The sequence below is a fragment of the Zosterops lateralis genome (genome assembly GCF_965231275.1).
Source record: "Zosterops lateralis genome assembly, chromosome: 3".
Lineage (NCBI taxonomy): Eukaryota > Metazoa > Chordata > Aves > Passeriformes > Zosteropidae > Zosterops > Zosterops lateralis.
The window spans coordinates 80,722,269-80,747,180 of record NC_139764.1 but is presented as its reverse complement, the minus strand read 5'-3'; the positions used below and the strand labels follow the sequence as shown (position 1 = coordinate 80,747,180).

The 24,912-nt window shown below is 35.7% G+C and overlaps 1 protein-coding gene across 1 annotated transcript in view; it reads left to right on the top strand.

Annotated features, from left to right (window-relative positions):
* Positions 1-24,912, top strand: part of BCKDHB (branched chain keto acid dehydrogenase E1 subunit beta) — a 106,475-nt gene that overhangs the window by 24,608 nt on the left and 56,955 nt on the right. The window contains exons 6-8 of the mRNA XM_083856894.1: positions 3,600-3,708; positions 10,065-10,162; positions 13,407-13,517. Coding sequence (XP_083713020.1) covers positions 3,600-3,708; positions 10,065-10,162; positions 13,407-13,517 — 318 coding nt within the window. The remainder of the gene's footprint in view (positions 1-3,599; positions 3,709-10,064; positions 10,163-13,406; positions 13,518-24,912) is intronic.

The window sequence follows — 24,912 nt, the reverse complement described above, 5'->3', positions numbered from 1 at the left end:
TATATGAAAGACAGTGGTGGGCTGTAGGCACAAACTCAAACACCAGAGGTTCTTTCTGAACGTGAGGAAGCACAGATTGCCCAGAGAGTTTGTGGGGTCTTCATTCTTGGATGTACTCTGAATTTGTCTGCACGTGGTTCCAGGCAACTGAATCTGGATGGCTCTGCTTGGTCAAGGGCATTGGACTGGATGACCCTCTGGAGGTCTTGCCAAACTCAACTGCCTGGTGATTCTCTGAGTGAGAAGTTCAGGCAAGCTTTCTGCCTGAGATGGTGGCATCCCTTGAAGTGAAGATGCCTAGTGCTTAGGTAGATAACTTTACTAGAGAAGAGGGAGTGGCAGCATCTAGTCATCTCAGATTAAGTGAGCACTGTGTATCAGGCTCTCCATTTTTTTCCTGACTAAATTTTTGTCTGTGAACTTGTACTTTTGGGTTAGCTGGCATCCAGTCCATTGAGCAATGACTCATGGCGGATTCATGTAGAAGATTTAAGCAGAACTAGTGTTTGTATTCTAAAGACACATGTTCATTGTTTATCTGCTGTTTAAACTGTTGTCTCTGTATGATTTTGGTGTCCTAAAGCTTCAGATATTACTCATCTCCAGGGAGGCCATAGCCATTTCTCCTACTTGTTCTTCTCTTAAATGAAAAACTTTGTATTATTCACATTTTATTTAATTATATTTGAGGAATGGGATACATCCTTGTCTTTGGGTATTCTTATGGTATTTGAGGTCCTCTTCTGAACTTTAAAGTATTTCCTGATTATAGACAAAAGCAATCTACAAAGCTTTCTGCGAGGTTATTGAATCAAATGTTTTCTAGAGCTTGTTTAAAAACTAAAGTAGTTTATTATTGTATGAAAGCAAAGCATAACTTAGATGATTGAAATGCTGACTCCAGGTCTAGTGGGCCAATCTCAAACTTTTATATACTAAACCAAGGGATGAGGTTTAGTGGTCCACTCTGGTGATTAAAACTCTTTCTAATTCATACCAACTGCTTAGACTGATGGCTAGTCTTATCAATAAGTTAGTAAGTCAGAATTTTATTTAGTCATTCCGGGTAATATAATTTCTTTGTCTCCACCTCTGCTCTTTGTGTTGGTTTTTTAACTTTATTTTACTTTTCCTTGGGTGAAATGTGAAAATAGGTTGCTACCACTAAGATCTGTCATCTCAGTTAAAGGTAAAGGCACATTAATTCTATGGAACTGATGGAACAATATACCAGTTTCTTGTGCACAGAGAAGTGTTTTAGACTCTAACCTTTTGAATATTGTTGCTTTGTGAAAACAGTGTTGTTCCTTTTATATTTTTTGCAAAGCTGTTTGTTGATGCAATTCATAATGTTTCAAGATTGCAGGTATTTTTGAATAACCTTGGCCCTCAAAATAGAGTTCACTCAGTTAAAATGAACTGGTGGTTCAGATGCATTTTCAAGTGTCTCATATCTAAGCATATTTTCTCCATATTACAGGAGGAAAGACAATGTCTTACAAGCTGAAGAGGGTAGGGTTTGATCTTTGGAAAGAATGGCTTCTTTGGAAAGAGAGGCTTTCAAAACAAACCTCTTATTAAACTTTGTGAAAGGTTTCTGGCTTTTGATTTTGTGTTTGTCTTAAGTGGCAGATGCAGTTTGGATTGCCCAAGCCCAAGGGAGTTTGTAGAACTTTGGTTATTCAGGGGAAGGATTGTGGTCATTGGTACTTGGGCAATGTTTGTTGGGGTTTGAGGACACTATTGGATGGTTGTATCTTTATTCCACTGTTGTAAGGGTGTACATGGAAGACATTAATATTGATTCTCTGCATTCCACTGTAAGAATATCAACTCTCATGGTTAGAAGCTTTCTTTTTCATTTCTGGCCTAAATTTGTTCTTGACAAACTTATATATTTAGAATATCTGTCCTTCACCATCCTGTTTATATCCTAAAACACTTGTACTCTCTTTAGCCTTTGTTTTGTTAGACTAAACAAATCAAAGTATCAAAGAAATGTTAACAGTATCTGGAGCTCCTGACATCTGTTTCATTCGTTTCTTTTTCAAGAGCTTGAAAGAATCATTAAGTATTCCAGTTGAGTTTCTAGCAGAGATTTTTGCAATAGCACTAACAGTTCCTTGTTCCTTGAATATGTTGTTACTTTTCGTTAGGACTTTACTGTATAGTATGCTAGTCACCTTTTGAGCAGATAATAAATTCAGATCTGAATTTTTATTCCTGAGTTCTAAATCTATAACAAAAATGTAGTCTTTAAACATGTGAATTTCAGTACGTATTTGTCAGTTTGTTTTTGTCAGTCATGTCATCAATGTGAACTGGGTCTTTTTAATTCATCCTCGCTAGTGTAGGGACTTCCAGCTGTGGAATAGTTTTCATCATCACCATGTTCTGACGTAACATCACAAATTAATAAGGTAAATAAAGTCTGTCCTAAAACTGATTCATTCTTAAGGAGCTAGTGTACTAGTGACATCCATGGGTAATTTCCGATGTGTCTTTTACCAAATGTTTTGGTGAAATATTAATCAAATACTTCTCCCTTGTTTAGAAAAATCACTTATTGAGGTAATTTCACATAATAGGAGGTTTAGGTTATGTTTTTACTCTTCTGTATTGCTTTAATAAAAATAATTGATATTACTCTCAAAATATATTTTGAAGCCATGACTGTGGTTAAAATGGATTTTTGTTTTTAAACGAGTGCTAGAACTAATGTTTTCAGTGACTTCTAACTTCATGGCTATAAGAGTGTTTGGTAGACTTCCAGCATGTTCCAGCTCTTTGAGGTCTCTGGGATGGAAATTAGTTGGTTCTTCTGATTTGAGGGAATTTGGTTTTTGGGTTCTATTGTCATTTAAACTGCGATAATTTGGTAATTTTCTTTTCATAATTGAAATTCTCTTAGATCATCCAAAATAAACTCTTCTGTTGGCAACTGAGTTACACTGTTTCCTTCTGAGTATGTGGATTACATCTGGAGGCCTTACCTTTTTTTTTTTTTTTTTTTTTTTTTGCTTGATAATAGTTTGAGGCCTTTATTGATTACCCATTTCCAAAATGAACAAATTTCAAGCTTCCACTGTAAGCAAAGAAAGTCATCTTTAAATAGCTATTTCCTTTTGTGGCCTTCAAAACTTACTGGACTAAGTCTGAATACCTTTAATCAAGTCTGTTTTGATGAATCTTTACCCAAGTAATTGAGGATCACTCAGCTGCATTTTTTTGTTACGCATCTACATTAATTTCACTAAGTTTATGTATATATATGTGTATTAATCTGACTGACTTTTTTCTGTTCCTTTTACCTCAAATGTTACTGTTAAGATGCTAGCTCTACCTTATCTGACAGTACCTTAGTATTTAAATCACTATATAGAGGGCAACAATTAAAGCCTCAGCAATGAACAAAATAAAATTCAAAATTTGGAGTGTGTTTTAATAATGTAGCACTAATGTTAATTCACTTCATAAGAACAGCTCAATCTGTATGTAGATTTATTTAAAGCAAATAATTGATTAGTTTTAAGTATTATTAAAGAAGTTTCTGGCAGAATTGCAATTTTAAATGAACTACTTAAAAAATATTTTTACAGGTTGTTATTCCAAGGAGTCCTCTGCAGGCCAAAGGATTGCTGCTGTCATGCATAGAGGATAAAAATCCATGCATATTCTTTGAACCTAAAATACTTTACAGAGCTGCAGGTAAAGATTTGTATGTTGTATTTTCCAATAAAGCAACAGCGTTTGGGTTTTTTTACACATATATGTTGATAGTCACAGCCAAAAGAATACTTCAGTAGAAGTCTTGACTTGTTTGGTTTTAAAACCAAAAAACCTATGGGGTTTTTAGAGGAACCGTGAAAACTGATTAATTCTTGAAGTTTGACTGCAAAGATAAATGAACATTTACCATCTGATTGATGTTCAATTAGCTTTGGAAGTGGACTGGTTTACAGCCTAGGGTGAAAAAAGAAATAGAACTGAGGTATTATTTTTTATCAAATTCTGATATAAATTTGGCAGAATTTGAACTGCTTTCTTGTGGTAACTCTAAGTACTAAAATAAGGGGTTTTCTTCCAAAAGAACTGAATCCCACCATTACTGTTTTCCCAAGGTTAAAATTTCTTTGAAATGCTTAATTTCTAAGACTCTTCAAAATCTGCCCATTTAGTTTTTAATCTTATTTGAAAGGAAATGTGATTGCCATTACTTTTAGTCATAGTGAACTTTCTGGTTGAGAGTAGTTTTAACAGCTCTCAGCTTGGTGTAACATACTGGAACAGCGGAAATAGACAATGATGGTGTTTGATTTGGTTCTAAAAATTAGCTTGTTACTTCTTTGGACTAGAGAAACTTAACAGACCACAGATGAAAAATTTACATGTGAAGGTAGGCAGAGCCTGCTGATATACTAGATGAGCAACTGATAAAATTGAACATGAATCCATGACTTACCTGTAGCATTTTCCTGTCCTCGGGCTTTACATGCAAACTATGCTTGATCCGTCAATCCAGTTTATAAGTTGACTCTTTTGTGGACTGACTTTGACTGATAGACAACATTTTTCTGTTTTTACACTTTACCATCAGTGCATCCATTTTGTCAGTAAATTTATCCTCTTCCTAGAGAGACAGTAATAAGGGAAAAATTTAGAAAGCAGACATAAAAACTACAAAAAATAGTAGTATAACTCAGGATCAAATAGGATATTTACTGGTAAAACTGCTTATTTGCTTTTATATTTTCAAAAAAGGCTCCAAAGTCCCATTAGCAATGTAAATTTAAAAGTGCAGCCATTTTTAGTGTGGTGGAGTGTGATGTATTGATAGGTTTTTGCATTCCTTAAGTTCAGTGTGTTTTGAGAGCTTACTAAAATTCAACCAAAAGGTCTCTGTCCATTCATTTAAAGGAAGTAGATTGAAAAAGTAGCTTGAGTCTGAGTCCTGTTAAACAAAGAAAAAAAATTAAGTGTTTTTAAAACAGGCCTTTGTTTCTCCCTGTTCCCCTCAGTATTTACAAGTCACAAGTACAGACTGTAGAGTTAGTAAAATACTTCTTTCATACTGACATGAAAGGCTGCACATCAATATCACACAGCTTTTGAGAATCTAGAGAGGTTTTTGTGTTTGAAGAAATGACTTGTAAAGCAACTGCTGGATCATTTAGTGAACATAAATCAGGCTTGTGATGGAAATCTTGACTAAAGATGTGCTGAAATATTGTTTAATGTGATGTATGTGCTGGTCAGTAACCAGCTACAGCTTTTTTGGTGGTAATTTCTGAGTCATTTCCTCCTGTATTCTCATGGCTAATTTTCAGAGAATTTACCCATATTTTTTGTCTTAGAATTTCTAAGAACATCAGTTTAGTGTTGTAAGTTGAAATTTGTAGTACATTTGCAACAACATACGACAGGGATGATTTTAACAGGTAACTTCTATCATCTACATGGATATTTTATTATTTCTACAATGTAAAGCAGGAATATCTTACTATATGGAATGATTTTTATGGTTTTTTTTATTTTATTTTCATTGCAAACTCTTTTTCTGTGTTATCATTAGTTGGTCATCTTTACTATTAAGCTGTCCTTTGTGGGTTGGCTCAGCTTGGACTGGAAGATGACTGCTGTCTGCAAGTTTCTCCTGTAAAATTGATCTCTCTTAGAATTTATTCTTATTCTCCTGGCCATAGTCGGGGTTTCTGGTGACTCCACCAGAGAAACCAAGTGGCCTGGTGAATTCAGAAATGGATCAGGGCCATCATGATTGGTAAGATCAAGATGCAGCAGTGATGAGATACAAGCCTGGTGAACAAGAATAGGATAAATGGTGGAAAGAAGGGTTTTGAAAATGTCTTGTGTTTTGCAGAGAAAATTTTTACTATACTCCATGTGAGTGTGTTGATTCTAGCAGGAGAAAGAAAATCGTACTGATTCAGAAATTGACTTAGACAGTAAGCTCGAACTATGTCTGTATTTATTGTGTCTTTCCATTAGTGTTTCAAAACAGTACAGGGTCTTCTGAAGGCTGGGAACATGCAGGCTTTCCAAAACAAGAACACAAAATGGTATCCGTTTTCCTTTATTACGTAATTTACCATTTTTTTTCCTCCTTTTTAGCATGGTATAAAACCTCAGCTGAGATTTGGGATCTCATTGTTCCAGACAAAAATAATTTTCTTTATTTCCATTATGATGGCTCAGTCATTGAATAATGAAATTATATTGCTCCTACCATGGCTTTTTTTTTTTTTTCTTTAGCTTCATGTGAATAGTCATGTTTGTTCAGAGAGCTTTGTGACTGATGTGACAAAGTGGGTGTGTAGGGACTTAGTTGAAAAATTAAGGTGTTAAGGATGTTAATGGGAAGGAAGATATTCTATCTGTAAAATTAATGTAGGCTTTTGAGTCTCATCATTTTCCTCTAATGGACTTTTCTTTCTTCTGATGCAGCCTCTAAATATTTGTTGGTGATATTTTGTTCGGAGTTGTTGATGTATTTGAAATTATAGCTGAAAATAAACTGTAGGTGGGATAGTCTTTAAAACACAGGCTATCTATCCTTATTCAGGTGGTCGGAAGCTAATAATGCTTTGTTTAAAACAAACAAGCGAAAAATCAAGCTAAAATAATGACAAAAAAATCCCACTCCCACTCCATTCCAACCACCAAAAATTTATAGCCCTTCTCTGTGTTCCTGACAAGGTTTGTTTCTTGTCTTAGTTACATTTGTCTTCAGGTATGTGTCTCCATATTTTGTTTATAGCTTCTCCTTTTTCTTTATCATCCCATCAGCTAAATTTACTGAAAGAAACACTCCTGTATTCTCCATACCCTTATCAATAAGTGTGACTGAGCAGGTTTGGTTCTTGTAACTGCTATCTTCAACCTTTGTGGTAATGTTTGTGTCCCTGTGTGTTCTTCCTTATGCCTTCTCCGTCTTCCTGTTATCCCCTTCTGCGTTGTAAAGATCCTTGTCTAGACACCTTTAAGAGGCAGATGCTGTCTTCTTTCACATAATCATACAAGTGTTTATCAGAAGTAGTGTGTATGTTAATTTTCTTTCAATTGTATTAGGAAAAAGCAAATAAATGTAAGCCTTTCTGAGTAAAAATCTAGAGTTAAGTATACAAGTACACACGCAAAGAGAGAATTCTGTTGCTATTTAACTTATGAGATCATAATGTTATTGAAAGTGCCGTTGTGACGTTCCCCTAAATGTCAGAGATACTAAGAAAATATCTGAATTAAAAAGGAAAAGGAAGCTTTGATTTATAAAAAGTGTTAACAGCCTTCAGTGTCAAGAGAAGTGCAGTGTCAAGAGAACATAATGGTTATGAATCAAAGGAAAAGATGAGTCACGTTGACATTATCAGGTTTAGACATCTTGTGGAGAACCTACTCTGATGTTTTTTGACCTTTTCAGTTTCATTTAATTGTACTATATATGACATTGGTGGTGTAGAAATAAATACGACTTGCATCAGTGGTTGTTATAGAAACAAGGCAGGTAAGATGAGAAAACATGTATTTTCTTTCTGCTGTTCAGACTGCTCCTTTAGAAAATGCAACAGATGTTGTAACCTCCTAAAATTAACTTGTCATGGCCCTTTTTCACTGATAATGACAACTTTTTGTTAATTTCTGTATTTGAAATCTGTATTTGAAACATTTGATTTAAAATACTTCTTTCTTTAGTAATAGATGAACAGGCTGCTTTGTATGTAAACATTGTTATCCTGGATTAGATAATTATTATGAAAGAATATTAATAGAATAATTGCATATGCTATTTTTCATCTCTATTAGTTGGGAGAGGAGTTTTTGCAAAGACAATCAAGAAAAATCCTTCCAAATTAGACTTTCCTATAAATTTTTGACAAGCTGAATTTTCCATTTAAAATTGTCAGATATTATAGATGAGCTCATTTAATGGATATTTTGTTGCAGAATGGTTTAGCTATAGTAAGAAATTAGTTAATTTGTGTAATTGTATGTTATATTTCATTTCCCTAAGTGGATAAAACCCTTGCACAGAGAAAAAGCTTTTATTTCTGTATCATGTACACCTTCCAGTTCTTCCTCTGGCTCATCCCACTCCCATCAAAACCTTCTCATTTGTGTCAGTATCCTGGTTTTCCACTTGAAAGGTCCTGTGGTATCTTTATAAGTTTCTTCTTCTCCAGGTTTCACGTAGGTGACCATTTCATGACAAAGGCAATCAAGCAATGCCAATTAGTATAGTTGTGGGTTTCATAATCTTTCAGGATCTCTTTCTGTTGCCTGAGGGTTGTACAACGTGCAAAATCCATAGAAACCTGGTCTGCCACTATGTGAAGAGAGCAAGAGCTGGATGTGCCTTTCTTCCCTTTCCTTCCCAACCTTATATTTTTCTGGCCACTTGTTATTCAAAGAAATTATTACAGAGCAGAGTGCTTGGACTAGATGATCTCCAGAAGTCACTTCCTACCTCAGCTATTCTGTGATTCTGTGACATATGTGGTATTTATATATCATCATCAACAAGAAAAAAGATAATTGTCTGCTATGATTGAAAATTATTTGCTACTTCATTTTTTGAAGTTACATTTGGAACTTGTAAGTCAGGAAAAAACCTAGGTCATTCTAATTGTATTCAATCTACCATAACAGTGAAGGAAAAATATGAACCACTTTGCTACTGATGTCACTCAGGGAGATTCTTTATTGTAACTTCAAGAAGGGGCTTTGTTCAGCAGGAACTCAATAAGTTTTTTACGAGCTATGAAATAAGTTAACAAAAAAAGGCAGAGTGTTTTCTTTATAAATAGCTTCTGTATTGAGAAGATTTTTTTTCTACTTCTTACTAGAATATGTTTCAAGAAGTATTATTTGACTTTGTGGTGCATAGAAAACTTCATCTTTAGATCAAAACCAGTATTTCTTTTAAAAGATGATATATGGAAGTCTTTTTTCATAGTTTTAGTCATTAAACCAGTCGATGTATCGTGCATTGGAGCACTGATTCAGAACTAGCACAACTGACCTAACATTTTTCCATTTGAAAACTAGTAAATGGATCTTGAGTGGAGGTACCTTAAATGTCTTAAGAGGAGACAAGATGCCTAATTCTTGCTTTCCCTCTTGAATTGTGGTGTATTTTTGGTGAATAGATAACATTTTTAAAGCAAAAATATTTAGACTTATTTAAAACTGCTATAATCAGAAGTTCTTGCTGACACTTCCAGTGTAGGTTCTGAAAACTTTTTACCTCAATTTAAACATAAAACTGCAGAGCATTATACTTGGGGCATCAGAAGGATGCTGGCACAGCTGATTTTTCTTGTCCGGGTATTAAAGTATAATTTCAAGACTCTTCCGATGATTACTAGAATAATCAAGAATTCTGATCAATTAGTGGTTACTTGAGATTTTTTATTAACTGTAGTAGTGTCCATTTCCAAATTTGATGCTGATATTTTGACTTGATGTACACCAGAATTAATACTATCTTTTGCATATGTCTGTATGCATCATCTTGTGGAATATAACATAAATAAAACTCTACACTGAACATGTTTGTATGTAATAATTTAATTAAAAAGAATTTCCATTGCAGCTAAACTTTGAAATGAATGCTAATACTCAGTTATTTATATAGGTCTAATGCTAATAGAATCGCACAATTGTTAGGGTTGGAAGAGACCTCTGGAGATCATCCAGTCCAACCCGTCTGCCAGGGCAGGATCACCTAGAGCAGGTGACACAGGAACACATCCAGGTGGGTTTTGAATGTCTCCAGAGAAGGAGACCCCACAACCTCCCTGGGAAGCCTGTTCAGTGCTCTGCCACCCTCAACATGAAGAAATTCTTCCTCATATTGAGGTGAAGCTTTTTCTGTTTTAGTTTATGGTTGTGGCTCCTCATCGTGTCACTGGCTGCCAGTAACATACTCTTGGTCTATTATTTAAGGTGACTTTAACATAATAGAAAAACTTTAGTGTATGTTTTTATGGGTTAATATTGACTAATAAAGGAATCTAATGCTTGTTTTCCCCTCTTTCCTCTTTTTTCAGTGGAACAAGTTCCTATAGAGCCCTACAACATTCCACTGTCTCAAGCTGAGGTGCTGCAGACGGGCAGTGATGTGACAATGGTTGCCTGGGGCACTCAGGTCAGTAACTCTCTCTTTCAAGTTGTTTGTCACCTGGCATAGGGGGTAGGTGAGGTTTGCATTCAAGCTCAAGTGCCAGACATGAATACATGTGCTGTCTTCCATCATTATATGCTTGAATGAATGTTACCAGTGTTTATATTTCTATGAAACCTGCTTTGTATTGTGTATGTTTTTACTCATTTTTGATTGAAGATGACTCTGGAAGTGTAGAAGTGGTACCTGTCCATCAGGTTAATGATTTTTCTATGATTATGAAAATGATAGATTTAAGAATGGGGCAGTGTGATGTAACTCTGAGGAAGGCAGTGAGAAAGAAAAGTTCAAAATAATATGCTGAAAGAAAAGCATAGGTCTTCATTGCATGATTTAAAGAAGTGTAACCTGGGAGTGCCTTTTTACAGAAAGTTAAAAATCCATGGATTTAATACACGTATGGATTGGTATAGTTTTGATTCTAACAGTTACATTTCAAAGCTGTTCAGGAGCATCACTGGCAATCCTTGCCCTCCCCATCCTCCCACCAAATTAAGATCTGCAAATATTGAAAAAGCTGTTAAGAAAATACATCTTCATAGTCCAGAATTATAGAAAAGAAATTTGAGTCTAGTTTGGACTAACCAGAAGTTACTATTTTCATGGCCTAGGTGTGTCTGAGAGGCTTTTAGAGGAGAAGTTCTTTGCCACTTTCATGACAAAGAGTATTGAACCGATCTCTGGGTTTGTGCCTTTTTGTTGTTGTTGTTATTGGGTTTGTTTATTTGATTTTCTTTGAAATTTCTCATCTTCACTGCTTGTCTGTGGTAGTTTTCTTGCCTTCAGACTAGTTTATCTCCTTTCTATCTATGGTTATTCCTACTATAGTTTCTGATACTTTGCACTGCTAATAAATGATTAACTCCTTAAATATCTTTACTTGTACTTCTTTTTCTCCAGCAGATATTGATAAAGTAATTGACTTGATAAAGTAATGGCTTAAAAGTTGGCTATGGAGATTTAATGAGATCCTGAATTTACTCATTAGGTAGTAGTACAGAGGGGACTTTGAGTGACATGCTTCAAAAAAGCTATGTGTTCTGGTGCTTGGAAAAAGTTAAGACAGACTTTTCTTTTGATGTGACTAAAATTAGGACAGATGTGCAGACTAGTCTAGGTTTAGGAGCTGACCAAACCATGGATATGGCTGTGTCATATAGCATGGGGGCAGATGATTCACACATATGCAGTAAATCCAGTGCGTTGGATTGTTACTGGAGGTGACAAGATTCTGCAGATCAAATATGTTCAGTGAGTTTGTGCTGAGGATGTATTTAAGTGAAGCACATAAACTTGGAGTTTGATTTCTAATTGTGCTACCAATACAGAATTTACTGTCAATGGACAGAGAGGTTGCACAGACTCACTGGTACCTTCTCTTATGGTTTTGGACATGAGAGTGTTGCTTGTCAGCTGGTGCTCTGGTGGGGTTCCCTGATGCTGATTGTCCTGGGTAGTGCTCATGAAGTGTAGCAAAGAATTTTATTTCCTCTCCACTTGTGGTCAGTCTTCTATTGTCAATAACTAATCTGGTTATTGTCAATAGGTAATCCATATCCCCTGTGAGCTAGGTGAGTGTTTTTACTTTTACAGACAAACAGCAAAAAATCCATCCTGTGTGCCATGTTGAAAATTTTCATTCTTACTGCAGCCTCAGATGTATTAGAAGTTTAAACAAAAACACTGCAAGCTGTATTTTCTTTCTGTTATTGAATTGTTTCTATTGATGTCCCTTTTAAAATAGTCCTTTTGTGTTTAGCTGTTCATATAGGCATGATATAGTTTGTATTTAAATCCTTAATCATCTTGTTTCAGTGTCGAATTTATGCCTGTGTAGGATTTATTAATGCCCTCTGACCTTCAGGCAACTGACACTGCCTGACCACGTCCATGTTGCTAAATTCTGTTGCCTTCAAGATGAAGATGACTGTATCCAAACTGATTATGGGGGATGGTCTTTGCTTCAACCTCTTAGCTATGACTAGAAGTTGTTTGATGGAAGTCATCTGCCACAGTCCAAACCTGTATTGTGAAATGTTCTAACAATAGAGAGAGCACGAGAGTTTATTGGCAACATCATATTGAGAATTTTTTTTACCCACATATCTCATGAGCAAATGCTTCTTGCTGAGGTATTTGTGGAGGATAATCTGAGTTGTAACAGTTGGTATTTTCCATGTTGGAGCATTAGCTTGCAAATGTTTGTTTTAGAGAAGCCAATGCTTGAAATACATTTTGCTGAAAAGTGTTCTATAACCTAACGTCGGGATACAGTTTTGAATGTGTATAGTATTACTTTCTTTTCTGTTCTTAGTATAATACACCTTATGGAAAGGATGGGAATAGATGTGGATTGTTTTGTGATTGGATATATCTGCTGTGACACATTACTGCTAAATAGACTGCTTGACTGGTGGATAGGAAATAATCTGTAATCCAGTTAGTTCAGTGATAGCCTCCTGCTAGAGGAGAATACTTTTTTTGTTTTAGTAAAACATTAATTTTTCATTAATCATGTAATGCAGCATTTGCAATGGTGTTAATTTGTGTGTTGGAAGAGCAATAAATGGTTATAATGTCATGCTACTGCTTTATGCTTTGATTGTGGAGTTCAGGACTGGATATTTACAGGTAGTAGTAATTACTTTCTCTCTTAGCTGTTCATAAGATAATATTTTTGAGATGATCACTTGGCTCTGTTTCAGTAAGTTAGAGTAGTTACTGGGACTGCTAGAACTATTTCTTGGCTTTTTGGCTAAGATCAGATGTAGTGCAGTGTGGTATTTCTGAATGCACTTAATGCTTCTTGCAGGATTGCATGGGACTGCTACATTAAAATACATTACTCTGATGTATTTGGGTATTAGCTTAGTTACAGTCCTAACAAATAACTTCTAAAACTCATTCAAATGGATTAAAAAAAAATAGTGAGAACTGATATTATTCACTGAAAGACAGTTTTCTAGAAAGCAAATTTTGTTCTCAGTGATACTTCAGTGAATTTAGTTTTTGGAGTGGTGCTAAAATACCAGGAATAATTAGGTACTAAATAAGAAGAATGCTGTGAATACTAAATGGTTATTATTGAATAGAAGGGTCTCTGCTCAACATGCAGGTGATATATCAAATTACTGCTTGTATTCCATATGTGTAATTTAGAGCAATTTGCATAATTTAAATTTTTGGTGATGATACATTGCTTTTTCAGGTACATGTGATCAAAGAGGTGGCAGCAATGGCTCAAGAAAAGCTTGGTGTGTCCTGTGAAGTTATTGATCTAAGGACCATCTTACCATGGGATACAGAGACTGTTTGCAAGGTAAGTAAATTATGCATATTAATTAAAAAACAACCTAGTTTTTTTAAAAAAAGATGTACATTTTTCTGTTTTGTTTTGTATATGTTGTTCTATGTTTTTTGTTCTGTATCATAAATGCAGAATACATGCACATTATATGGACCAGAGATTTGCTTTAACATTGAAAGAGAGTTATTTTTCAGGGCTCAAAATACATGTTCTTTACTTTCAAGCAGAGGACATGACATAATCAGACTTCTGCCTGAAAATTGCTTTTCCATGATTTCTGAGTCTTTGTTTTTCTGACATCTTTGCTGTCTTTGGCAAAATTTTTATCTTTTTTTTTCTTGTTGTCTTACATTAAGATCTTCTAGTTGTAGGTCTGCATCTAGTTGTAGTAATGTGTCTTAGTGTTGTTTATCTGTATTTTTAGAAATAAATGTTTTGATTTAAGGCATATGAATCCTTGGAGGAGAAAAAGCAGCAGTCACTCCCCTCAGACTACCTAGTTTGAAATTCCTGGGTACCTGAGAGTCCTTTTCTTCTTTGAGGAAGTCTTTGATGTTGCTAACAGACCACTTACTGCTTCTGCTAGAGCTGAGAGTTTCCCTAAGATGGCAAATCCACAGTCCTGCAGGACCAGTTCTAACAACTCCTTGGGTCCTAGTTCAAGCTGGGCTCACTCACTCGTTTCGTGCTGCTGAACAAATCACTCAGAACATGGAGAGATGTCTGCAGCTTTCTTAACTCAGGCCTAGTAATTGTAGTGTACTGGGTTAACCAAAGGGATGAGAGCAGTCATGGGCCTGGAAAAAGGTGTGTGATTTCATCAAATACTTTCTCTGCCTGCAGTTTCCAATTTAAGGCAATATGGTGATGTATCTACAGCTAACTCAGATTGTACAGATGTTTAAATAGGGCTGATCAGGCACATACCTGACCCTATATACTTGGAATATCTTAATTGTGTAAACAAGTGTTTTGTCATTCTGTGTTTGCTCAGTAAGGGCCTTGTTTCTGGTCAGGTAATATATAAAGACATTAAGTATAATAAAGGGAAAGATGATAATATTGGTCTGCTACTTTGTGGCAAAGCTTGTATTTCTCCTCAGTTTTATTTGTCTGGGGGACTGCCAGTGGGATGGGATGGAATGGATTATGGGAGGAGAGATCCATGGTGTGCATCTGCTATTGGCAGTGTTCTGCTCTCTGGTTGTGGATATGCTACAAATTGTGTACTTAAATTTATAGCTATGAGTTGCCTCATATAAATTTGATCTTCTTGGTAGAAGTGTTCTCATTTTTGTTTGAAGTGTATTTCTTGTTACTTGGATGTACTTTCTGGCTGTAAAAAATGTGTTGAGTTACTGTCATCAATATGAAGTGAAATTTTGGCCGTAACAAATCCTTTACAATCTTTTCTGGACAAGTGAAATTATTTTTTTTTTCTTTTTTAGCGAATTTTTTTCTTTCTTTGAAGATTTGAGCTGTCATTTTTTGAAAACAAAGTATCTCTTTGAAAGAGCAGTTAAATCTGTTTTGTTGGGTTGGACCTGCACTGAAACACTATCAGGAAAAAATGTAGCTGTACATAGGAAGTGCAGAGCTTTAGTTGTACAATAGTTTGCAAATATGTTCTTTAAATTTGGATACTCCATGAAGATTTTCTGCTCGTGTTCTCTCCTGAACATCTTTTAAGGTAACTGTGGCATAAATAAAAATGTCGTAGAATGGTTTGGGTCCAAAAGGACTTAACTCACCTGCCATTAGATCAGGCTGCTTAGAGTCCCATCCAGGCTGGCCTTGAACACTTCCAGGGCTGGGGCATCCACTACTTCTCTGGACAACTTGTTCAGTACCTCACTGCCCTTGCAGTGAAGATTTATTTTTTCCTAATATCTCATCTAAACCTACTCTCAGTTTGAAGCTCTTCCCCCTTGTGCTGTCACTACATGCTCCTGTAGAAAGTCTCTCTCCATCTTTATTGTAGGCTCCCTTCAGGTACAGGAAGGCTGCAATTAGGTCACCCCCAAACCTTCTTTTTTCCAGGCTGAACAATCCCAATTCTTAGTGTTTCCTTGTAGGAGAGTTCTCAGTCTCTCTAAAAGATGGAACAGATGGACCTGTAGCTTTATATCTGTTAATAAGTTTACTATGAAGAATTAAGAGAATAATTTCAAAAAAAGTATAGTGCCTGTTGGGTAAGCAGTTCAGCTGTTTGTTATAATAAATACCAAACAGTAAATGTTTTTAGTTAGCAATGCTATTATGTTAGTTTGGCTGTATGCTGGCTGGTCTGATGGGAGAAATTTTAAATTCTCTTCTTCTTTAGATCTTGTCTGTTTTGCTCAGCTGAAAATAATTAGTTGTTTGCATTTGTGCATTAGTTGGTTGCATTATGTAACACTGGAACTTTTTTAATTTAATTTGCATCCTGGACAGCTTTTAAGGTAATTGTTAGTGTAAACAGAAGGCTGGAACTACACTTCTAGCTGCTTGCTGTAGTCTCATCCCAAGAGGAACTGCTTGTGGCAGCTGTTGCAGTTGACAGTGGCTTTACAGCATCAGTTTGCATGATGGAACTTGTTATTCCCTTCCTGAGATGCCAGTGTCAAGGTCCAAAAGAGCAATAGAAAAGTTGGCTATTCCAGAGAAAGTCCTCAGCTGTCCATTGGTCTGCTTATGTTCTCTCTGTGGGCTCTTAAATGGTAATGGAATTACTTTTTACTCCAGTCCAACCAATAAGCAAATTATCAGCTGTTACAGACGGCCCTTTGCCTCTGACTGTTACTTGTGTCAGCACTCATGGACATCAGGCCAGCTTTTTGTTTTTCCTTGTCTCACATGTGTGTTTGAAATGCTTCCATTGTCTCTTTGTCCTGTTGGATGCAGATGATGGTGCACATAATATGCTGTAACCTTATTGCTCTTCTGCTGGTGCTGGAATTGCATGGTCCATGGCTGATGGGAGTTTGCATGGTGCTAGAGACCAAGACTTCAGGTTTTGCTGTAAAAACCCATCCCTCAATTTTACTGCTGGGAGTGGTGTCCTTTGTGATCAGTAAAGGCTGTCGTTTTAGTCCTGGCTGGAAATATGTTTTATTTTGACTTTATTTTGACAGTTGTGGTATAGCCATGAAGAGTGATGGCTGGAATTGCTAGTGCTTTGGAGATGAGCAGTTATATGTCAATTTTCACTGCAAATCTAACTCCTTGGTCTGGTTTCTGTAGCTTTTTCTATACAGAAAATTATGTCATCAAAATGCATATTTCTTAGAACTGTGAGAAGTTGTACTTCACAACTGCCACCAGAGGCCTCTTCTAGTCAAGTTAAGCATCTGTTTTGACTTTGCATTGCTCCTATGAGTGTGTTTATGAATGTATAGCTCTGAGGGAAACAAACATAAAGAATAAATAAAAATTGCTGCCTAATTTTACTGATATTTCCTTTCCATTTTTAAGATTTTGAGATTCTGCTCAGTTTTGAAATAGGTTAGCATTTGTCATCTGCATGAGGAGATGTGGTTGCACAGGCCTGGAGCAGACTTCTGTGGACTTTTAATGGATCCCAGCAGTAATTGAAACTTTTTTTGGTACAATTCCTGGAATGGGTCAACATGCAAACAGGGGCTAGATTTTTCTTTTGTTGATCTTCAGATGTCTAAGAAGGAGAAATGAAGGTTGACCTAGTTGCAGGAGCTCATAGAGCTATTCTAGAGAAAGGATATTTCCTGGGGGTCATTCATCACAACTGCTTCAGCAGTCTGGTTTTTTCATAAGATAAATCAGCCTCTGGAAATGTCATGGTTTAAAAGTTTGGTCTTTTAGAAAAAAAAAGTTAAGGAAACCCTAGTTTTCCTAGAGTAAAATTAGGTGAGGCAAATTTGACTCTGATTTTGTAGCTGAGAGATGATACCGCTGCTGACATAAAGGACATAAGTAGTTGGCCTGTTTAAAAAACATCTGACATTTTTACTAGGATAAAAGCAAAGAATTTGTGTGTTTTATATATATTTCTGTACATGAAAATGCATGCTGATCTGTAATCTTTTTAAGGTCTTTCACAAGACCAAAAAAATGGGGTAGATTGTAGAAGTCGTGCATACAGACTCCCAGTATATTGCTTCTGAATGAGACATGAATCAAAAGCAAATGTGCTTTTTCCTTGCAGGATTGGAAGTAAACCTGACATTAACTCCCAATGTGTAGCTGTGTAAATCAACTTAAAAAGTTTTGTTGTTACTTGTCAGAAGAGTGACACAAGCTGGTTTAAAGAGTATGTGCTGCCTTAGCTGCTTCCTTAGGAAGTGTAACAGCAAAGGCTGTCCTTAGATTACATACTTTGAAATGTATACATTTTCAAAGTCCAATATCATTGTGGTCAGTCAGAATTTTTTTAAGTCTCTTGTTTACTTTGACAATCTTCACTGATTTCTGACTAAAACTCCTCTTTTATTCACTAGGACTGGAGTATAAGTGGTATAGCAGTTATAATTCAAAGAAAGATGAGCTACCTGTCCACAGAATTGATTTTTTTTTTTTTTTGAGGGAGAGGATGGTTTCTCTGTGCTCATTCTAACATCAGCATCCTACATCTGTGTTTTATTAATGTATGAATGGACTGGGATCAGAAGTGATTTTTTCCCATTATACCTTCCCCTGTATACGAATGCATGAAATTAATGTGTTTCTCAACATACCTTGCTGATAAAGGAGCCTCTGCCTTGAATGCTCTGCTGACTCCCAGCTGTTGCACATGCTTGCAGACATCTGCGTTTAGTGTAGCTACAGCAAAGATGTCAGTTCCTAATCCAGACCGATAACAATTTTCCACTACTTGGTTGATTAACTGTTATTATTGAAAGACTAAGCTGCCATAAAGGACTCTGCTCAGAAAACTGAAACATGAGTTATATATGAAATAGCTATAAAATTGGTTGTTTATAAGCCACAAAACTGTTTAAAAGCACTTTTTCTCCCTTTCCGAAATGAAGTCTTCAAAGTTTTATTTCCTTCACTATAGTCAACAGATTTATTTGGACACTTTGAATAGATTAGGCTGTGTGGACTTTCTTGTGTATGAACTGCTGGATGGTGTGGTATTGATTAAAAAGCCAATGGCACACTTCCCAGTGCTACACTGCATTCAGGGTAAAATTCTGTAGTTGTAGAGGTTTTTATATTGAAAGATACGTGTTGCTGGAAGTAGGAAATCCAGCTCAGAATTAAGTACTTTTAAAGGATTGTGCAAGTTACGGTAGTTTTTTTCACCCAGAATTGAGCCAAGAATGTTGATTTAAATGTTGAACTTATTAGTATCAATCTGCCATTTTAACTGTGCAAGTGAAAATTTGCAAATGCACATTTTTATACTTTTGAATTATTTAGAAGGCAAGTATTTACCATGCAGGATGATACTAACTAGTCATCTTAACTGTCTCTGAATGGTTGCTACCTTAGTGGAAAGAAATGTTGAGAATAATAATTCAGAAGTTGCTTCTTTAGGACACTATGTTACAGTCAAGAGAAGAGGTGTATGTATTCTGGGCACTTGGTGCTGCTTTACTGCTCTTCAGGAAGGATTCTGCAGACTCCCTCATGGAGGTCAGCATAAATACTTGTCAGGCTGCAAACACATCTGCTGCTCATTGGAAAGAGCAAATCTGAGCAAAAGAAAAACAGAGTTCCATGGAGGGAACCTGGGTAATACAGACTGGGCAAACTCTGTGCCTGTTTTCCATCGAGGCTCTTGATGGGAGCCTTTGTTTCCAGCATGTATTAAAGCATTATCCTTAAAGCACGAGTGGCATTTTTGTCAGATACCATCAGTGAATAATTTTCAGTAGTACATCTTTCATGTCCTATACTTAATAGGCAGCATGTCCTAGCAGACCTATGGGTCTACCAGCTTGTTCCATTCCTTTAAGTTTACTTCATCTATTTGGACTGTGAATAAAAGGAAAATCAAGATCAGCAAAGCCTGATGTGGGTTTTTTTTTGCATTAACTACGCTCACCAGGCATTGAACTGTACAATTGTAGCACAGGTATCCTGGGATCAGATTTATGTTTCTTGGCTATCTGTTCTTGATCTTTTGCCATTTTACATGTTGCTCCTTGGATTTCTTATTGAATGGATCTTGTACCTATAAAATGTGATTAAAGTTGTACTGCTTGCATGATGACAGTTAATTTTGTCACTGTTTCCATAAGAAACTTGTGTCTTTTTGTCTCACAGTTTCAGGTTGCTAGAGCGTGCTGTGGACGGTTGCTTGGCTTCTAGAAGCAGAACGCTGGAGCCATACTTGGAGGCAGACATTATAAAGTTACAAGAATATATACATAACCATTTTAGAAACTAATTTTTCATATCTTTGCTCTTCTATGTTTTAAGAAAGCTTTGAATGGAAGCCTTGTTTTTTGTTCCCATGCATCTTGTTTTTTCAGTGCCAAGGTGTTCGTGTATATATGGTTGTTTTCGCCTTCCTTCCTCCCGACATAAAAATAGTTCTCAGTCATTTTGTCTGTGTATTGACAAGTGATACTTGAGAAAGAATCTGATTGAACCATGATACAAGTTTGAGATTATGCAATTAATTAATTTTTTCTATTTGATTCATCTGTGAGGTATTTATTCACTTGCCTAAGCAATGTTCTGTTTAAACTGTAGTTGCATTACTTGGATCAGTAGTGAAGTGTGGAACGGTGCTTTGGTTTGTGTCTTGTAGCTTAAGACTTGCAAATGTTTACAGAGAATGCTAATCAAACTTTACAGATGAGAAAAAGAGGAAGAGGTAGTTTAATACAATTTGGTTACTGAAATAATGCTTCTGCTATAAATGTGCATAGTGATTTCCATAATGGGTCCAGCTAAAAACCCCCTATTGCCAGTTTTAATAAGTTCCTTGATCTGCACATGAAAAAACTGTAAAATCACTCTTTTGGCATGTGGTCAAACATTACCAGTAAGTACTAATCTATACTGTATTATCGCATCTGGCACTTGTGGTGCTTTTACTGACATGCTACATAGACTTTGAAATTTACAGCAGTGCTGTGTTTGGAAGGTTACAGATTTCTTAAGGAAGAAGGACTTAAATGGCTTTGCTGTGAAAGGGAAATCAGTTTTGAGTTAAAAGAGCAAGAAGTCACATCTATTTTTCATTTGCCATTAAACTGGTACATTACTTTAGTATTAAAGGGAAAAGTTGATTCATTAAAACTTTTTCAAAGTTGTAAAAAAAATTCTCTTAAAAATTTCAAATTTTAAATTAAATTTATAAGATGTGTCTTTTCTATCTGCTTCTTCTTACAGGGAAAATGGTGTTGAGGGGAAAAAATAGATTCGGGTTATTAAGCTCAGCAGTGGGACCTAGTTTTTCATGTGTTAGTGTGGAAATATTTGCAATATGATGGGAACAATTGTTGCACTTTAACAAGCCCATGGAAACAATTAATTTCTGATTACCAGCTGTGATGTTTTGCTGACATTAGAGAACTGTCTTGATACTGTAATATTTTTGGCTAAGAGCTTAGTGATGTTTTAAATAATAGATTGACTAGGCGAAGATGTGATTTTTAGATCTTAAAACACTGCCAGCAGTTTGTGTTAATAAAGTTTTATTTTCCAGTGAAAGAAAATAAACCTTTCAGAGTAATCTGTCCACATAATTAGTCACTTGTAAATTGTCCTTTCTCCTGGGTAATCAAAATGCATTTGAATTAGTTAATGCATATATTACTGGGTATGTATGTGTCTAGATTTAAAGTATCACCTTGTTTATATAGACGTTTAAGTATCATCAGGATTGATCTATGTTGAAGTTAAACCTGAAAGATCTGTTAAAGTTAAACCTGAACTGTTACATCTAATTGTGTAGATGCAATACTGAAGTGTTGCAAAATGTAGAGATATTTTAGGGCAATTACTTGGGGTAATTGAAAAGCTTATATATGGACCCTTTCTTGTTTCAGAAATAACTTAGTAATACACTGGAATTTGCTTAATACAAAAGATAAATTTAGCTGTATTTTTTTCTCTGCGACTTCAGTAATTCTCAAATATTTAGTAAGATTGTAACTTGTTTTGCTCAAGTCATCAGTGTTAATTTTCTGACCTGTTCCACACTAGAATAAAATATCTTTTTTTTCCCCCAGTATTGGGAAAAGGTCAAAATAAAGGTGTGTAGAAGACTCACATTCCCCCTCTCTCCTGTATTAATTTAGTGTTTATTTCATTATCACCTGAAGTAATACCAGAACCGACACGATTGAGCAGCTGATGATTCAGCAAAGTACAGAGGAAATTGCTGATGTGATGAAGTTTTGAGCCTTTACCATCTGTGTTCTAAAGAAATATTTCTTGGTAATACAGAAATGCTGATCTTTAAATAAGTAAGAATCTCTGAGCAATCTAAAATTACGTAATTTAGAGGCTCAGTGGTTTAATAAGTAAACACCATTAGAAATGTGGAAGTATAAAGGAAAAAATTGTGATTGGCATTAGTCAAGTGCCTTACAGATCCTTTAAGATAGTTGTGAAATTACTTAGTTTCTTTATGCCTTTTATAAATTTTGTAGTAATCTTCCAGTTTTCCGGTGTCACCTGAGATAAATACATTAATTATTTAGGGCTTCCAGTAACTTCTAAAGTTTTAGGTCTTTTATGTAATTTTCTTCAAGGCAGACCCTTAGTCCCCTTTTCCAATTTTCTGAATTCAGCATGCTAACTGCTAAACTTTTGCTTAACCAATTCCCCTTTGAGGAAAACAAGTGACAGTGAAGACTAAGCAACAGTCGTACATTATTACATTTCACTCAAGAAAATTTTACCTGAGAAATCTAGAAACTGTGATAAACTTGCTTCTGAAAAGGTTTTTGCAAACAGAGCTCTAAAGAATATCAGAGGACACACAATATGTTATAGGACGGTAAGCTGCTGAGCTTCTGTGAGAAGTGGTGTGCAGCAAGTGCTTTTCTGTAAGCAAATGTTGCTCAGAGAAAAAAAAACAGAGAAAAGTAGTAAAAAAACCACATGCTGTTTGCTACCAACAGTGCTGGGTAATTGGTCTTCCTTCTGGCCCTTCTCCTAGCAAACCAGGCGTTTTAGACATCCTTAACAGACCTACTGCTCTACTAATTACTGCTTTCCAAAAATGAATTGACATTCTGGTTGAATATAGTTTTGCTCTGTTGACAAGCTTGGTTTTGCTTCTTTCATTGCCATGCTCTGAGATGTACAGAGCTCCTTGGTATTTCCATAGGTCTGTGTTTAATGCCTTCCCTCTCTGGTCCCTGCATATGTAGAGGATGTAAATGAGCAGATCTCTACAGGCGTTTCAGTGATTACAGTAATGCAGCATTAAGACCTTCCAAGACAGGAAGGTCTTAATACAAGGCATTTATGCCTTGTATGGTTCTTACAGCAGCTTCATGGGTTGTCTGTCTGTATTCCATCTGCTGTTAAACATAAAAGCTGCCTTAGTGATTTGGGAGAAAAATATTCACGTGACACATAGTTTAAGACTGACATTTCAAACTATTTAGGGCAAAGACTGTCTCAGATATGCAAAGAGTACGAAATAAGCAGATAGGCAGGAACAAAGACTATTATTCAGCAATATTCAGAACTCTTCAGTGAATGAATTACAGGCTTTGATTATTTATTCTGTCATGTACAAAGATGACTGCTGTCTTTTAGTTGATAAGCATATAAAAGGTTCAGTGTCCTTTAAGCTGCTGATCGGAGTGAGAAATGCAAATGCCTGTGTATCATGTTGAACAGAAGAAGCCAAATAGTTAATTCTTTGAGGAGTATTCATCAAATAGATACAGAATATATGCAAACTCTTATTGCTGATAATTATCTCATGCTGCTGACTCATTGTAATGCTGTGGTGATCAGTGATCAGTGAAAAAAAATTATATCAGGCTGTTTTTCCCAGATTGCTTTCAGAGATTTTTCAGCTCATCAGGAGATGCTATTTAAAAATAAAATTTATTTCTTGGTCTATAAATAGAATTTCTTTTATTTACATTTTAAAATTACTATACTTAGTGATTCTTAGGCTAATGTGTTAAAAGGTTCAATTTAGTGATTAAATGAAGCTCTATTGTATGTCAACAAGTATCTGTCTCAAATATGAAGCTTGATTTGGTGTTTGTTGCTAAAGAGACTTCCATTCAGACCAGTGGCAAATGCATGTACTTCGTGACAGTTTCTGTGTATGCTGATGCTTCATTGTCCTGTGCTAACCCATCAAAGTCATTGGCTTACTGTCACTCTCAGAAGCCAAAAGACCATTAAACTTTATGGAAATGAATAACTGGGGAATGACTTTGGTTGAGTACAAGTAGCACTAAATGGCATATGATTAACCGTGGTAATGTTTTTGAGCATTGGAATAGGTTCTTATTTTAGTGTAATCTAGTCTTTTTATTAGTTTTAGCTGGGATATGTAAGAAGTTGGGAACATGCTGGAAGATTATAATAGTGGCATTTACCAAAAAATTGAATCATAGTTTCTGAAATTCAAGCCTACCTATTAAAGATTGCTGAATATTGACCTTTGTTTATATGATACAATGTCAGACTTTTTTTAACATGCAATTGGTCCAGAAAACAGGAATAATAAAGCCTGCAAATTTATATAGACTTGAGTCATCATATGATCTTACTCAGTTGTTACTGAGAAGTTATGTTTCACCTTTATCCCAAGCGCTGCAGTGTAGTGCCTCTGCTGAGAAAAAAGAAGTTATATCCAAATTACTGGCTTGAGTGAGAGACATCAAAAAGGTCAAATTAATTGTTGAAAAAGCAACAGAGTTATTACTTAAATACAAATCAGCTATTTTAATCGTATTTTTATGGAAATTTAAGTTAAGAAATTATGGGCAAATTACTGAGTGATAACTCTGTGCTGTTGATTAAGAAATCCTAATGGCATAGTAGGACTGTTCCATGAAACGGAAGCCTGAAAAAAATCCCAGAGAACTCTCAGATAAGTGTTCCATGGGTTTTGCATTTGGCCTTACCATCTTTTACCTTCCCATGGAATGCTCTGAAGGCACAGAAATTATTTTATTTATTTACTTTGGCTAACAATATTATGATAAAGACTGAAAAATAATTACTGCATGAGGGGTGAAGCCTTTTTTTCTATGAGTTTATGTCTCGTGTTTCCTGCCTTCCACCATTCCATGTCCTCCATTTACCTACATTAAGATGGTCAGCTCCTTTCTAAGATGGATGGCTAGACGAAGAGCAACAGGGACAATTTATTGGTGCTTACTGGCTGCTGCTGAAAGGGCAGTGAGAGATGGTGTTAAGTGCAGCTAGTCTTCCATGAGGTTATGAAGTTAGCAGAAGTACTGATCTTCCTCATAGAGACTGATTTTTACCAAAATTTCGGGAACTT